At 40.2% G+C, this 15,355-nt stretch overlaps 1 protein-coding gene across 2 annotated transcripts in view; it reads right to left on the bottom strand.

Annotated features, from left to right (window-relative positions):
* Window positions 1–10,245: 10,245 nt before the first annotated feature.
* IMPG2 (interphotoreceptor matrix proteoglycan 2) overlaps window positions 10,246–15,355 on the bottom strand; it is a gene marked incomplete at both ends in the record, with an annotated part of 86,214 nt that continues 81,104 nt past the window's right edge. For both annotated transcript variants that reach the window (XM_084629426.1, XM_084629427.1), the window contains 4 exons: window positions 10,246–10,329; window positions 12,008–12,206; window positions 13,191–13,379; window positions 14,616–14,826. In XM_084629426.1, coding sequence (XP_084485552.1) covers window positions 10,246–10,329; window positions 12,008–12,206; window positions 13,191–13,379; window positions 14,616–14,826 — 683 coding nt within the window. The remainder of the gene's footprint in view (window positions 10,330–12,007; window positions 12,207–13,190; window positions 13,380–14,615; window positions 14,827–15,355) is intronic.

Below are 15,355 nucleotides of genomic sequence, written 5' to 3'. Positions count from 1 at the left end.
GAATGTTGTGAAGGCCAAGATTATAACAGGTTTAAAAAAATAACTAGATAAATTCAGGCAGGATACGGCCCTCAATGGCTATTAGCCAGGATGGACAGAGATGGTGTCCCTAGCCTCTGTTTGCCAGAAGCTGGGAATGGGCGACAGGAAATGGATCACTTGATGATGACCTGTTCTGTTCATTCCCTCTGGGGCACCTGGCATTGGCCACTGTCAGAAGACAGGATACTGGGCTAGGTGGACGTTTGGTCTGACCCAGTGTGGCCATTCTTATGCACTGTTGTGGTTGGGCGCGGTTTGGGTTCCGCAAAAGGCAGCTGTTTTTTTTTTTTAGAATGTTCATTTTCCCCTTGACCTTAGCAGAAGGTGAGGTCTCTCTGCCTTAGAGGCTGAGAGCATGTTGGGGGAGGTATCTCTTAACTAGGAAGGGCAGGTGGTTGAAGAAGAATCCTGGAGTGAGTGTGGGAGGTCAATTTTTGACTGAGGGTGGGAAGCAGGGGAATCTGGTTTGGATTCTTTGGGGTTGAGGAGAATGAACTAGTGCAGAGGACATACATACTTTGTGGCTTGGCTGAGAAGTGCTTTTTCAGGTGGCCACCTTTGGTGGCCATAATAGCAATGTAGCTATGTTAGGGTTGCCAAGAGTGTAAAAAAATGGAGGCTTGTGCTGGAGCTGTAAAAGCTGAGGTGGGTGTTAGTTGTGAGAGATTGAGGTCCTTGACTCCTGTGGCTATGGGCAATGGAAAACAGGTAGGAAAACCAATGTCAAATGGAAACCTAGTGAAAGATGTCACCTTGGCTTGTATCTAATATCTCAGGAGGATTGTATTCACTGAGAGCAACAGTCTTTGGTTCATGTTTAATGCAAGGTATCTGGATAAAAAACTTCATCCGTCCATCCATTCATGATCTGATAAAACCTCTGACTTCGCTTGTATAAATAAGACCCAGATAAATACCACAGCAGGACAGGTTTTCCTGCAGATTGCCCTGTGAATCCAGTGCAGGATGAGACATAGGAGCATTGTCCACAGTCTGTTATGCCAGTGTTTTTTCACAATGGAGTTGGTCAAACATCAGGAAATTGGAATATCTCAGTTTGTCGTTGTCTCAAATCACAACACAAAGATGAAATACCAATTTTTTTGCTGAAAGAAAAATCTAGAAAAAATTCAATTTGGATACATGGAAATTTTGTTTTGGCTCAGTCTAAAATTAAACTGTGTCTACTTGAGCTACCACAGTGCCTCATGGGAGCTTATGAACGTGGTGATGACTGGCACTCTTGTTGCATGTTTGCTGGGTTTTTGATTGGATGAGTGGACAAAGTTCCTCCATACTGTGGCAAGGGGGCACAGAACCTGTGTAGATGGTGAGCCACTTCAGCCTACTTATGACTTCTTGGTTATAATGATCATGGCATTGGCAGGGGAGCTGCTTACTGAAGCTGCATTTTGGCCCATACCAGACAACAAATTTATAAAAAGAAAAGGAGTACTTGTGGCACCTTAGAGACTAACGCATTTATTTGAGCATAAGCTTTCGTGAGCTTATGCTCAAATAAATTTGTTAGTCTCTAAGGTGCCACAAATACTCCTTTTCTTTTTGCGAATGCAGACTAACACGGCTGCTACTCTGAAACCTGTCATTATGCAAGAAATTTATAGTTGACCTGAAAAGGAATACAAGTTGAAGAACGATCTTGAGCTTACGCGTGTTGTCCTTTCTGTTCATCCTTTGGTATTTTTTCCCAGTTGCTTTTTTTACAATTAATTTAGCAATTGATTTATAAACTGATTACTACAGCCCAGGCTTTACCTACGTTTCCTAAAGTTGGGAGATGAAACATTGTTTTTCATCAGCCTCCGCTAGGATGCTTGAGGACTCTTGAGGTCAAGAGGGTGGTTTGTTTAGATTCTTTGTGTTCTGATCTTAGTATAAATAGAAGGAGTCAGGAAGTTCTACTCTGACCAGCATGTTGACAGCACTGAATTGGGCCCCTACTGACTGGAAAACATGGGATGCATCATTGCCCAATAAGGAGAATCTTAGAATCAAAAGACTGGGATGAAGAAGCCCTTCCTTCTGAAGTTTGCCACAGAGAGCTTTTAGACATTCTCTACAGTCCCAAGATGTAGATGAATGAGTTTTCTGCAGTCCGATTTGTTAGGCAAAGATTCTGCCATCAGTGAGTGGGCCGAAGTATATAGCTTGATGCAATTCCTGCAATCCCAGGTCTATCTCTGAAATTTTAAGTGTGGGGGCAGGGAGAGACGGGCCCATTTGAGTGTGCATCCACGACTGATTGTAGAGATCCTATGAACGCTGTCAGCCTGAGACGTAATAGTGGGGATCGGCTGAGGCCTTTGGTGACCCCAAACTAAGGTCTCGGTCAGCTTAGTCCACACCCTTCGGTTTGTTGGGTTTGTAGCTATGTTACAGGATTCTTTGGGTATATCTACGGTGCTAACGCAAGTGGCAGTAAAGCTGTGGCTGCATGAGCTAGCTGTGCCTACCTAGGACCCTGGGTCCCTACTCGAGCTAGCTTTGATCCATTGAGCTCAGGCGTGTTTACATGGCTGCAGCCACACCGCGTGATTGCAGCATAGCCATACAACTTGTCTGAAAATTTCTATTAGTCTGATGTTTGCAGGAGACGTTGACATTTTGTAAGGCAGCATTATACGATTTAGCACACACTGATGGTTCATAGACTGCCTGATTCTGATTTGACTTTTGCTAGTGTATGTCCACAAAAGTGTCTGGAATTACCAGTATAAACAGCTACTCTTGATTTACGCCACTGTGAGACCGAATGAGCCAGCTGCTTTTTTGGTTATTAAAATGGTCATTCAGACTGGAAAAAATAAGCTAGTTGTGTGTGACAATATTCATATTGTCACAATATTCAATATATGTGATCCATAATATACCAGTGAGGTTTCTAAAACTTTACTTAGGCCAGGGATTTGAGGCTTTAGTATGTAAACTACATATTTTGCTCCTAAATTTCTATATTCTTGCAAATTTAAACTCAGTTGCATACTCCTCTGAGTGTTTACCATTATGAGAAGGTTTTTATTTATTTTTCTGTTTACTGGATTTCAGAGTCACAGCCTCCTAACCCTTTCTTTTGTGACTGCTAATTAAACGGTTGCGTTAAAAAAGGAACAAACCACTTGTGTTATGTGAACTTCCTGCTGATGGCAGAAGCCCTGGAGACTTGGGCCTAGATAAGCTGGATGGAAATTTTCCAATGCAACAGTTTTGTCAGCAAACAGGTTTTCAAAGCTGAATTGTCTGTGAAAATGGGTCTGGTTCTGATGTGATTTAATTAAATCCCAAAGCATTCAGATGGAAACCTGGCTGCTAGGGCCTGTAGTAGTCTTGCCAAGCTCAGGTTTTCAGGCTCTCAGCTCTACAGAAATGTAGAATCTCCAGTTTGAGCCAGGGCTCTTAGGGATACAGGCTCCCTGGTGCTGAGCCAGTAAACAGAAGGGCTGTCAGCTGGGAGCATGGATGTCCTGGGATGTGCTTCTAGGGTGCATGGCTTGGGGGCAGGCTCCTCATACATACTACCCTGGCTAGGAGACTCCAGGGCTTCCAGGCTCCTGAACCAATTAGCCATTCGTATTGCCTGACTTCTAAACAAGGGAACCCAGAAGTCCCTAGACACAGTGCATGGAAGAGCTGCCCCAGAGTTGCAGACCTTAAGAGCTCCAGCAGCTGCTGACTGAAATAGACATTCCTGTTACTGTCATTGCTGCTATTGAATACTACTGAATAGCTATATGAAATCTACAAGAATGTCAATTGCAGACAGCCCCAGCTTGTCCTGGGGAGCATATTTTCTTGCAGAAACACCATGTGTTGGTATTACTGAAACAAAACCTTTTGGGGAGTTTCAAAAAAAATGTTTCATTCTGACTAACTTTTAAATTTCCCATAAATTGGAAATCACAAGTCCCTCAGCTCTACTTGTGTTTTTGTTTTCTCTCTCCCCCCCTACTCCCTATTAAGGTGCTTACGGCCCACAGCTGCAGGAGCAACAGGGACACTGGCAGCTTTCTTCTGGTGGATTGCTTTGAAGTTCTTGGTCTCTACCCTCTCCTCTTGTTTGGACATAGCAGCAGGAGGCTGAAGAGCAGGCTCTGGCTTCCCTGTGGACTGAAATCTGTGAGTTTTTATTTAATAATACCTCAGTACTATAGCGGCTGACTGTTTAAATGATAGGACAGACAAAAGCTAGTCAAACTGTTCATTATGCCTTTTTACAGGATAACAAATGCATGAACTCATCCTGACCTATTTTAATGACTCACTTGTCAAACTGAATGAATAATTATCAGACTATTTGTTTGTCTGTGGTCACCTAAGAAACACTTTTGCTCTGATTTCTCACAAACCAGAAATCCCCAAAAGTTTTTGTTTAAAACAGAAGAATAGCAAAGAAGTTGTGCGCTACCCAGTATAAATCTTCAGGCTAATATGGTGCCACAAATCATTGAGAACTTTACTTGGCATTTTTATTAACAAATGAGTTTAACAGTTCTACCAGATTTATTAAAAACTTGTTCCAAGTAGTGCAAATGTTCACTTACAACTTTATAAAATAAATGCCTTTGCCATTCCATTATGTTTTCATAGTCTCCACATCAATTTTAAAAACTGGTCAAGATTTTAAGGGGGGGGGAGGAGGAGAATACAGACACCTTCTTGAAACAAAAACATTTATTGCAGTGAAAATAAGACATTATATACAAAAAGAAAAACATTCCCTGTATGTACAATGAAATACCACATGTTCAGTGTGAGCAGGACCTCTTCTAGGCTACTGCTTATGGATGGGACCACTGGACTAGGGTTTAGCTTTAACTAGAGATGGGCCCAAGATGCATTTTCTAATCTCAACCCTCACCAATGCAATTTTGTTTCAGATCATTAAAGGGAAGGGATTAACAACCATGAAATTTAGATCCAGTTTTAGGTTCAAATTTCAACCCCCCAATCCTAAATTTCAGTACTGTTCAGATCCAGGATTCAGGTATGTCGCTCATTTAACCTGAACATGCATCTGGATTGTGAAGTAAATTGTCAGTACAGCACACCAGAAGGCATGAAGCGTCAAGGTTGAGGGGAGTGGTTTGTTCCCTGGGCACCATATTGAAAATGCACCTTTTTATATCACAATAAGTTTTAGCGTCTCATTCTTAGTTATAACCCAACCGCAAAGAAACATACCTTTGCATAGCACTCCTGCAATTATCTTAAAGTTTAATTTTGCATCCACGCTGATTCTGCTATTCTTCTCAACTAGACTAGATTACGGGGGCCCAAAACAGAAGGGGAGGATTGGTGTAACAGAGCAATATCCCAGCTATGCCCCCTTTCCCTGCTCCAGCAGGGAGGGAAAGTGGTGCAACTTTACAGTGCCTGAGGGCCACCAAAGTCATCTTTAAAGACAGATTGTGCAGCATCCAGTGATCACACTACTCCACAAGATCTGGCTCATTGACTATGGCATTACGAAGCACCCACCAACTGTTCATGGGCTGTTAAAAGTTGATTTCCAGCTTGACATTTAAGCCATGAGTCCTTACCCCTGGCATTGAAATTGAGGATAACCCAACAATCTGGTGAAATGTTCTTCCACAGCAGCTGTGGAGCGCTAAAAACATTTGGAAGAAGTGTTTTTCTTCACAGGAGTCTCACCCAGCTGTCTAAGTTAGGAAGGTAAGTAGCTCTCACCATGACTAAACTGTAATATGCATTGGAAAAGTGGCGAGGAGGGGTCTGTTGGCACTTGTGGGCCTCTGGACTACCACCTTGATTAAAAAAACTAACTTCATTGTTCAGTGGGTATTAAATCAGGTGGGAAGATGTTACTGTTTAGTATTAAATACTAAAGATGTGAACATCCCTGAGCTTGGAGTTCAAACCTGGGTCCAGATCCAAATTTCATGCTGGTACCTTCTTTAATAAGCTATACAAAACCCATAGGAACTTTTGAGGGTTCAAAATACAGGTCCAAATTTTTATTGGAAGCACATCTTTATATAATATCTGCCCTGAAAAACAACTTTTTTTAAGTAACTAAACTACTTTCCAGATTTAAAGACTTAACATTAGGTTTCCCCTAAGCCAGAAGTGAGGTCACTGACATCTGAGGAGGCAAAACTATAAAATAGATTGACTAGTAAATACTACACTATCTGACTCAGAGCTAGTGGTTGACTAATGTATTATTCAAATATGTCAGCTGAATTTTATCTGGTATTCAGTTGGCTTTAGTTTGAATGATGGATGCATACAATTCTAAGATGAGAAATTCAGTGCCAAAGGAATAAAAAACAAGAATGGTGTCATAAGTAGTCTCGTAGCACAATTAAGCCATTATGAAAATAACCAATCATAGGGAACAAAATAACTAAACTATAGAAGCAAAAATAAAAATTCTCTACATTTAAAATAATTTAGGATGATAGAGTTAGTAATGTAATATTGTAGAAATGTTCTGTAAAGGCAGGGAGGGGGTCTAGCAGGGAGAGAAGCAGAACACATACGCATTCTAGTATTTCTTTTGGTGGCAACCACTAAGTAGTGCACCATCTCCCCAAGCTGACATGTGGCAGTTGAAAGCCAACAACATTGAATTCTTTTGTTTTAAAAGCAATTAAAGTGTCATGAGAGCGGCAAGCTGAATCTTATTAAGTACATGACTATTTATTTTTGTTGGTGAGCAACAAACAAGGGTAAATCAGCCAGCCGTACAAAACATAAATTCTCTAGCAAGATAAAATACATTTTGTCTGGGATTATTATTGGGCCATATCAAAATAATGCTAGTATCACTTGAGCAGAACCAGTATCCTCCAAATAAACCTCTCACCTGCAACCCAAATATTTCCCCCCACTAATACTTTACCTTTGAAACAGGAAAACACCAAAGTAACATGAAAAACTTGTATTTCATTTTAATTTTTTCTTTGCACACCAAGCTAAAAATCTTCGAGATGAGAAAATACATGTACAAACTTTCACTGTCCAGTTCAGGAAATGCTTTTTCCCCAATTAAAATGAGTAAAAAAGTGAATTTTCATGACCTCTGGTTACCATCATAACTGTACTCAGAAAAGCCACAAACATTCTTATAGTTAATCATTCATTTAGAAAACATCTGCATCCAACCAGCAGTGTTTAATATCCATACAACATAAAGACTATATGTAACTTTGCAGTTTTGTGTGTGCCCTGTTACTAGGGCAACAAGGTCATCTTCCACTTCTACTGGCTTCAATTTTTTTTTAAAGCAGCTTCCTGAAATGAAAAAAAACAGACAAATAGTGATTACGTTTTTCTCTAGACTTTGTTTCAAAGCTCAAAATAGGGCAACCCTTCTTACTTTCCAGCTGTGGAAAATTTAAAAGATGTTCATTTTAAATACAGGCCATAGTTATTACAAATTAAAGGAATTTCAGCGTTTGAAATGCCTGACTTGTTGGTCCCACAACATTTTGCTTCTGGAGCTGACAGATTTTTACTTTTAATCTATTCCCCTGAAATATTTTACTCCCAATATTCTTGAATTACAGCTGTTTTAAACATTCAGATAGCTAAAATAGCACTAATGTAACTGGTAGAAATTCATTATCTATTAACTGCTTGCATCAGTTCTCAATCATTGTAAGCCCTCTTATTTGTTTAACTATACTGATTAGAAATCTATTGTACCTTTATGAAGATTAAAAACTCCTGCAGTAATAAGTTGAATTGCAAGTTTTAGGGTAGTAGTAGATTATCAGTGTAGTACTTGCTTTCCTGGAATTTCCATAGTTGTAGCAGCTTTTGTGGGTCTGTTATCTACTAGTTTTTGTTGTGGACCAGAAAGTACTATTTAGAACACATTTATAGAAACCCTAAAATATGATTATTAAAATAAATTTAGCGTGAGTTACAGATAGGAATCAGTAGGTCGCTCTCTACTAGAAGCGGCTGAAAGTAATCTAATAGAATTTTGAGTAGCAGGCCTTGAGTCCTCGAAGCTGTGGAGACTGAGTTCATAGGTTAACATGACAGGTTTATAATTTTATGGCACCCATGATTCCAGATAATACTCTCTACCAGTGACTACAAGTGTTGAGGAGTAACAGCCGTGTTAGTCTGTATTCGCAAAAAGAAAAGGAGGACTTGTGGCACCTTAGAGACTAACCAATTTATTTGAGCATGAGCTTTCGTGAGCTACAGCTCACTTCATTGGATGCATGCCGTGGAAACTGCAGAAGACATTATATACACAGAGACCATGAAACAATACCTCCTCCCACCCCACTCTCCTGCTGGTAATAGCTTATCAAAACTTCCCCAAGGTACAAAATATTCCACCCTTTGTCCTTGGATTGGCCGCTACTACCACCACCAAACTAATACTGGTTACTGGGGAAGAACTGTTTGGACACGTCTTTCCCCCCAAAATACTTCCCAAAACCTTGCACCCCACTTCCTGGACAAGGTTTGGTAAAAAGCCTCACCAATTTGCCTAGGTGACTACAGACCCAGACCCTTGGATCTTAAGAACAATGAAAAATCCTCCCAACACTTGCACCCCCCCTTTCCTGGGAAATGTTGGATAAAAAGCCTCACCAATTTGCATAGGTGACCACAGACCCAAACCCTTGGATATGAGAACAATGAAAAAGCATTGAGTTTTCTTACAAGAAGACTTTTAATAAAAATAGAAGTAAATAGAAATAAAGAAATCCCCCCTGTAAAATCAGGATGGTAGATACCTTACAGGGTAATTAGATTCAAAACATAGAGAACCCCTCTAGGCAAAACCTTAAGTTACAAAAAAGATACACAGACAGAAATAGTTATTCTATTCAGCACAGTTCTTTTCTCAGCCATTTAAAGAAATCATAATCTAACACATACCTAGCTAGATTACTTACTAAAAGTTCTAAGACTCCATTCCTGGTCTATTCCCAGCAAAGACAGCAGGAGAGTGGGGCGGGAAGAGGTATTGTTTCATGGTCTCTGTGTATATAATGTCTTCTGCAGTTTCCACGGTATGCATCCGATGAAGTGAGCTGTAGCTCATGAAAGCTCATGCTCAAATAAATTGGTTAGTCTCTAAGATGCCACAAGTACTCCTTTTCTTTTTACAAGTGTTGAGTTCTTCAGATTCAACACTGTAATGAACTAGAGGAGGACAAACTGGTAACATTTGCTTGTCTGACAGTTTTCCAACTCCAGTTTTGAAGAGAAACTACTGACTATTAAACAGAGATACTGGAAAGGCTCTGTTTGCCTGTGTTTTATGAAATAGACTATTATTTCATGTCAAATGTGTCTCTGGTACCCATGTGCTGCTGTTGCCTGATCTACTTTTTTCAGAAATGACTAATGTTTTTGGATGCGCAACTTGACACCTCGGAGAGACTTAAATCTTGGATGCTGCGCTCCCAAAATCACTAGCCAGTCCTGAAAATTTAGGCTTTTGTGCAGATACAGGCAAGAGGCCTGGCTTCACCATTCCCTTTCCATGAAGGATCTCTGCCTCTAACAGTTGTTTTTCTGGGAGCCTCATTCTTTGAGTCATCTCAGGAAATTGCAATGGTCAGAGTAAACAGCTGAACTAGAGGGAAATTCTTCCTCTGATCCATATATGCAGATTAAATGTACATTTGCAACAAACCAGTTCAATGGGCATTATGCACAATATGTTCTGCAGTGTGGTTCGATAACTAGTATTTTACACTGGGACAGCAAGTATATTATTGATTTAATCATTTCTTCTTAGGAATAAAAACAAACTTTTAAAGCTGTTTGTGTTTGTCAAGGACTATTCCCCCATTAGTACATTGTTTTACTCACCTTAGATATAAGCAAAAAGAAAAGGAGGACTTGTGGCACCTTAGAGACTAACCAATTTATTCTCACGAAAGCTCATGCTCAAATAAATTGGTTAGTCTCTAAGGTGCCACAAGTCCTCCTTTTCTTTTTGCGAATGCAGACTAACACGGCTGCTACTCTGAAACCTTAGATATAAGGTCTCACATACCCATGGCTACTTGCAGGGGGGAAGAGGCCAATGTTTATCTGTTTTCAGCATATTGTTAGTTCAAGGGCCAAGTAATAAAGCAAGCTCTATTTACAGTAATACAATTAATAGATTGCTGGTTACTGAAAGGTATTTAGGTGAAACATTATGAACGGCCAGAATGTTATTCAGAGAACACATTTCACTTACATTTGATGTTGTTTAACAAACTCTGCAAACTGCCGATCTTTGGCATAAAGCTCTATAATCCGTATTCTGTCCTGGATTTCCTGTAGTACAAGACACACAATATTATTACAAGAACCAAAATAAAGTGCACAGCTCTAAATACTAAAAAATAACACTGAAAAGTTGGACCAGTTTTACTTCGCATTACAGCTGACTAGTATACTTTCCTAGTCAAGGAACAAACACTGGAATGGGGCACAGTTTATAAATTATTGAGCATGTAAAGCTTTCATCATAAATCATTTGCAGAACACTTTAAAAGGGGATTCTAGTCATTCTTTTCTCATTAAAATGGGAGCAACTCTTCAAAATTAGTGTACGTCTGCTACTATAGATAGAAGCTATTAATACAATTTAGTAAAAGTCAAGAGATTATTAATGGAGAAAATGACACCGCAAAATCTGTTACCCTCAAAAGAGGGTACCGTTGTGTGTGTACACAAACAGAATGTCCAATAATGCGGGTCTGACTCATCTTTATCAGTAACTATGTAGACTTCAGTGTAATTATTCATAATTCACAGCAGTGAAAGTGAGAGAATATTATGCCCTACGTTGATAGAGACTATAGGAATGACAGCTGTAGTTTATACAATACTTATGACTGACCTACAAACCACTTATACTACTGAAAAATACAGCTTTAAAAAAACCCCTCACCGCCGTGGGTCACTGAAAGTGTATTCCATTCGGTATGTTCTTTTAGACATGACAAAAACAGCTCTTTCTATGGTGTGTATATATATGCTTAAATTGGTCAACACTATTGGTAATCCAAGATGATGTTAAAAATGGCTGTAGCTTTATAATTTTAGACTTCTGAACGTTCCATACAGATTTAAAAACGGGGGGAAATTAAAGTAAAATTAATTTTACTCAAACAAACATAGAAAAGTAAGTATTTCAGCTCAAGGCCTCAACAATAAAATCAGCCTCCATCCTGGGACCTGCTCTCTCCCACATTTAATTATAACTATTACTGTTACAGAGCACCTTTTGAGATCTACAGATGAATACTGTACAGAGGGACATTAGTAGCATTTCCATCATAGACCCCATTTCCCCATCTGTACAATACCAATAATGTAACTTGCTCAAGGCTTCAGGGCCAGATTGCTGGCACAACTGAGACTAGAACCCTCATCTGCAGACTCCCAGAGCAGCATCCTAGCTGCTAGCTCCACTTTGTCTGTCTACATATAAATGTGGAAATGGGCCAACACTCCCAAACTTTGCAGAAGATTCTATTAAGAACTGAACACTTAAAAGCATGTGCGCATCCTTGGAAGAGAGATTCTAGCTATTTGACAGCTCTGAAAGAAGGCACTGCTTCCTCCAGGGATGGAGCTGGCAGCCAAGACAAGTGGCTTTTTGAGAGGACACCAACTTAAAAAAAATTGTCAAGTTGGGTGCCTCTGCTAGGACAGGAATAGCTTTAACTGAAGCTCCATAAGAATATCAAACTATTTAAAAGTGCAGCTGTTCAACCATGGGGAAACTCTTTACAGGCCAGAATCTAGCTCTACCTGTGTGTACACAAAGGAGGCAAGAAGCCATCTCCCTCTCAAACATCTGCACAGGGTGCAGCCACAAGTCTAGTACTTGTATTCTGAGCACAAGGGCTGGGGGGAGTTACCAGCAGTTTTAAAATACCTCACAAGGCTCGGTCATAATTCCACCACCTGGCACTGCGGGAAGCAAAGCTACAAAGTCACCCACCTCCTTTGTGAGCTCACTATGCTCATAAATGTGCCTTATCTCTTCACTGCTGTAGTCTGTGGACGTCTCTGCACTGGTAGAGCTGTATGAGGTGAGCTGTGGGTATCTCCGATAGTAGTGGCTGTACCCAGTGGTATCACTCTCATACATAGGGTTGTACTTCACTGCATTCTCAATGGAGGAGAGGCTATCACCCTGCCTGTGAGAGAGAAAAACAAAATACAGAGGTCAAGTATTGAGGTCTTTCAGAGTGCTCTTCAAAACATAGATCAATAGATCTTCAGGGTATTCTAGGCAACAGCTGTGGAGTTCAACTCATGTCCTTCTGGATTAGTGAGGCCATGGGAGAAGTGGGCTTGCTGTCTGTGTAGACTGCCACTGACTCCTTTTGGGGGTAGGCTGCTAGCATCCTTAACAAAGCTATTGTAAGGCCTCTGCTCAAAAAAAACATTGTTTTGACAAACTTGTCAGCTAATGACCTGCATCCAATTTCCCTTTGTGAAGGGAGCTTCAGAAGTCTGTGGTGAGGTAACTTGGAAGTCCAATGATTTCTTTGACCTCAGTCAATCTAGTTTCAGGCCTGAAAGTCAAAGGAGGACTTTGACTTACGCAGGAGATGATGATGGTTTATCTCATCCTAGGAATGGATGAAGATCAGCTTTTCATGCTGTCTTTGATGTTGTTGACACATCTGCAGTCCCTATCAGGAGCAGATGGGGTGGATGGCCCTGCGTGGTTACATTTTCTTCTCTACAAGAAATCCCACAAAGTGGTTTTTGGACAGTTGCTCACAGGATCTTTGGGTTTGCTCATACAAGTTCAGGGCAAACCCATCCCTCTTGTGCAGATGAAGCAGTTAGAAGGGTAAGTGAGGCATAGAGGCTTTGGGTTCTGCAATAAACTGATGACATCAGCTCCATATCTTCTGCCTCATCTTACCTCATTGGTGCTTAGGACACACTTACCCAGTGTTTGTATGCAAATTGGGCTTGGAGGAAAGCTAGCAGGCTAAAGTTAAATCCTCACTTGTAGCAATGTTGGCAGGTTAGAAAATCTGGGGGAGATTATACCTGCAACCCTTGAGTGCATCCACCTTTTGTTACTCAGGTTTGTAATTTGGGGTTCGTGTTAGACCTGTAGCTTCTGGTCAATAGTGCTCTAGAACTTTAGATGCTCTACATACCCTAATGAGTCCTCAGTGTCACTTTTTGAGTACTGGTCTCGAAGGGTCCTGGCCAGGAAGAAAATTACAGCAGATGCCACAAGAAGGAAGCCAGCCACTGAAGCAATTGCGATACCCACAACCAATGGCTCTGAGACATACTCTTCACAGTGCTCTCCTCTGTACCACCAGTTCTCACCTACACGACATCTGTAATCCCCCACACCAGCAAAAAAACAAGGAAACAAGAAAGTTAACTACTGATACTAAGAGATCAATGGAAAAAATCAGACACTTTACTACTATAGCCTTCTTCAATATTTCCTAAGCATTAAACTTCCAGTTGCTGACATGCCAGTTAAGGTTGTTTAAGAATTTTACGGGAGCGCCATTTAGCAATTATAGTGGGATATCTTTTGTAGGGAATTTTAAATGTTAATTATTAGTTGACAAAAGTGTGGTATGTGTGTATATTACAGATGATCTCATTAAATCTATAACACACATTATGGTTAAAAGATAGTTTTTTAAAATGTGTATTTAATTTCTCTGATGTTGGTTGTAACTCTTATGTAAGTAAAGTATGGATCCTAATTGCTGAGACCTTAATACTTATTGCAAGTGATTTTTTTTCTAGTCAAATAATAATTAGTATGTTAATTTCCTTTTTATTGCATCAGCTCTTCCTACCCAACCCCCTGCTTTGAAATTCGTGTTTTGTTTTTTTTAAATATTGTCATGGTTTCCTAGAAGAAAATAACATATTTTTAATATGTAGCAAGAACACTGGAATTTGGTTGAGGAGCAAAAATTATGATGGGCCTAGTTCTCCTCATACAGTTTGAATAAATCAGAGTAATTCCACTAAAGTACTTAGACTTACACCAGAATCACCCCTCAAAAGCCTCTGGTACCAAAAATGTACTAAATATCTAGCCTTCATCGTCCTATTGTTCATTTTTCTAGTCACTCTCAATTGCCTGGATAATGGTGTAGGTTATCATACCAGCATAGACTGCCTGTCAGAGGAGGCCAGTGTCTTTCAAAAACTGAAAATAAATGCTTGAACCACAAACGGCTCTGTTTGTTCTGGTCTTTGATAACTTGTACAGGGTGTTTCCCCCCATTTTGATATTTGTTCATATTGGTTTCTCCTCTATTGGGAGTACCATTTTTAACTCAGGTATATTGGATTTGCCTTACAAATTTGAATTTTATAAAACCATCAACAAAGTGACGTTTTATGATGATTTGTAGCATTTTACCACATGAAAATATCAAACAGTGGATTGAGTGTTAATCATTAGGGTCCTCTGTCATTACACTCAACATTATGCCTTGTTGTGTTTTGTTGTTTTGGCTTTTTGGGGGGACAGGGATATAGAATAGGGAAACAAGGTTGGTACTTCCTGTTTCTGGAAGCCACTAAGACAAAGGATAACATACCTACATATGGCCCCTTGTCCTGGGATTATGTCGCACTTCCCATCATTTTGGCAAAAGTCTGGTTGTAGGTCACAGATGCTATTACAGGGCAATCCTTCAATGCTTAGATAGCCAGGATAACAAACACACTCTGCCTCACCACTCCAGCGATTTACTAAGCATTCGGAGAACTCATTGCAAGCCTGGAACTTGCAAGGATCAGCTTGATCTCCTGAGGACAGAGAATGTAGACAACAGATTGGATAGTTTTTAGCTACCTGGTCTGCTCTGTGTCAATGAGCATTGTAACCTACCACACTGAAATCAACCAAGGAGATAATTCAAGACTCCTGGTCATTCTTAGTATAAATATAGCATTGATCTGAAAGAGCTTTGCCAAAGAGCATATGTAGTGTTAACCTCTTTGTACCCCACTTTCCCATCTATAATATAGGGATAAGTGACTTGCCCAAGGCTAGACAGTGAGTCAGTGGAAGAGCTGAGCATACAACTTAGGTCTCCTGCCCCCCATTTTAGTTCCCTAGCCACTGGACTATGCTGCCTCTTTCATGCTTTCCATCATTGGCACTTTTGCCATTTCTCAAAGTTACTCTCTGCTTAAAATACAGCTGAACTCCAGCACTATCCATTATAGAAGAGCTGTATTACAGCCCTGAGGAGAGCGTACTGAGGTTTGTATGTATCCTTGCAGTACGCACAGTGTACTAGAAGAGCCTGCACTTTCTTTGATGCCTCATCTA

The sequence above is a fragment of the Lepidochelys olivacea genome (genome assembly GCF_965140295.1).
Source record: "Lepidochelys olivacea isolate rLepOli2 genome assembly, chromosome: 1".
NCBI lineage: Eukaryota > Metazoa > Chordata > Testudines > Cheloniidae > Lepidochelys > Lepidochelys olivacea.
Note: the sequence above shows the minus strand (reverse complement) of the source record. Positions and strands in the feature narration are given on the sequence as shown.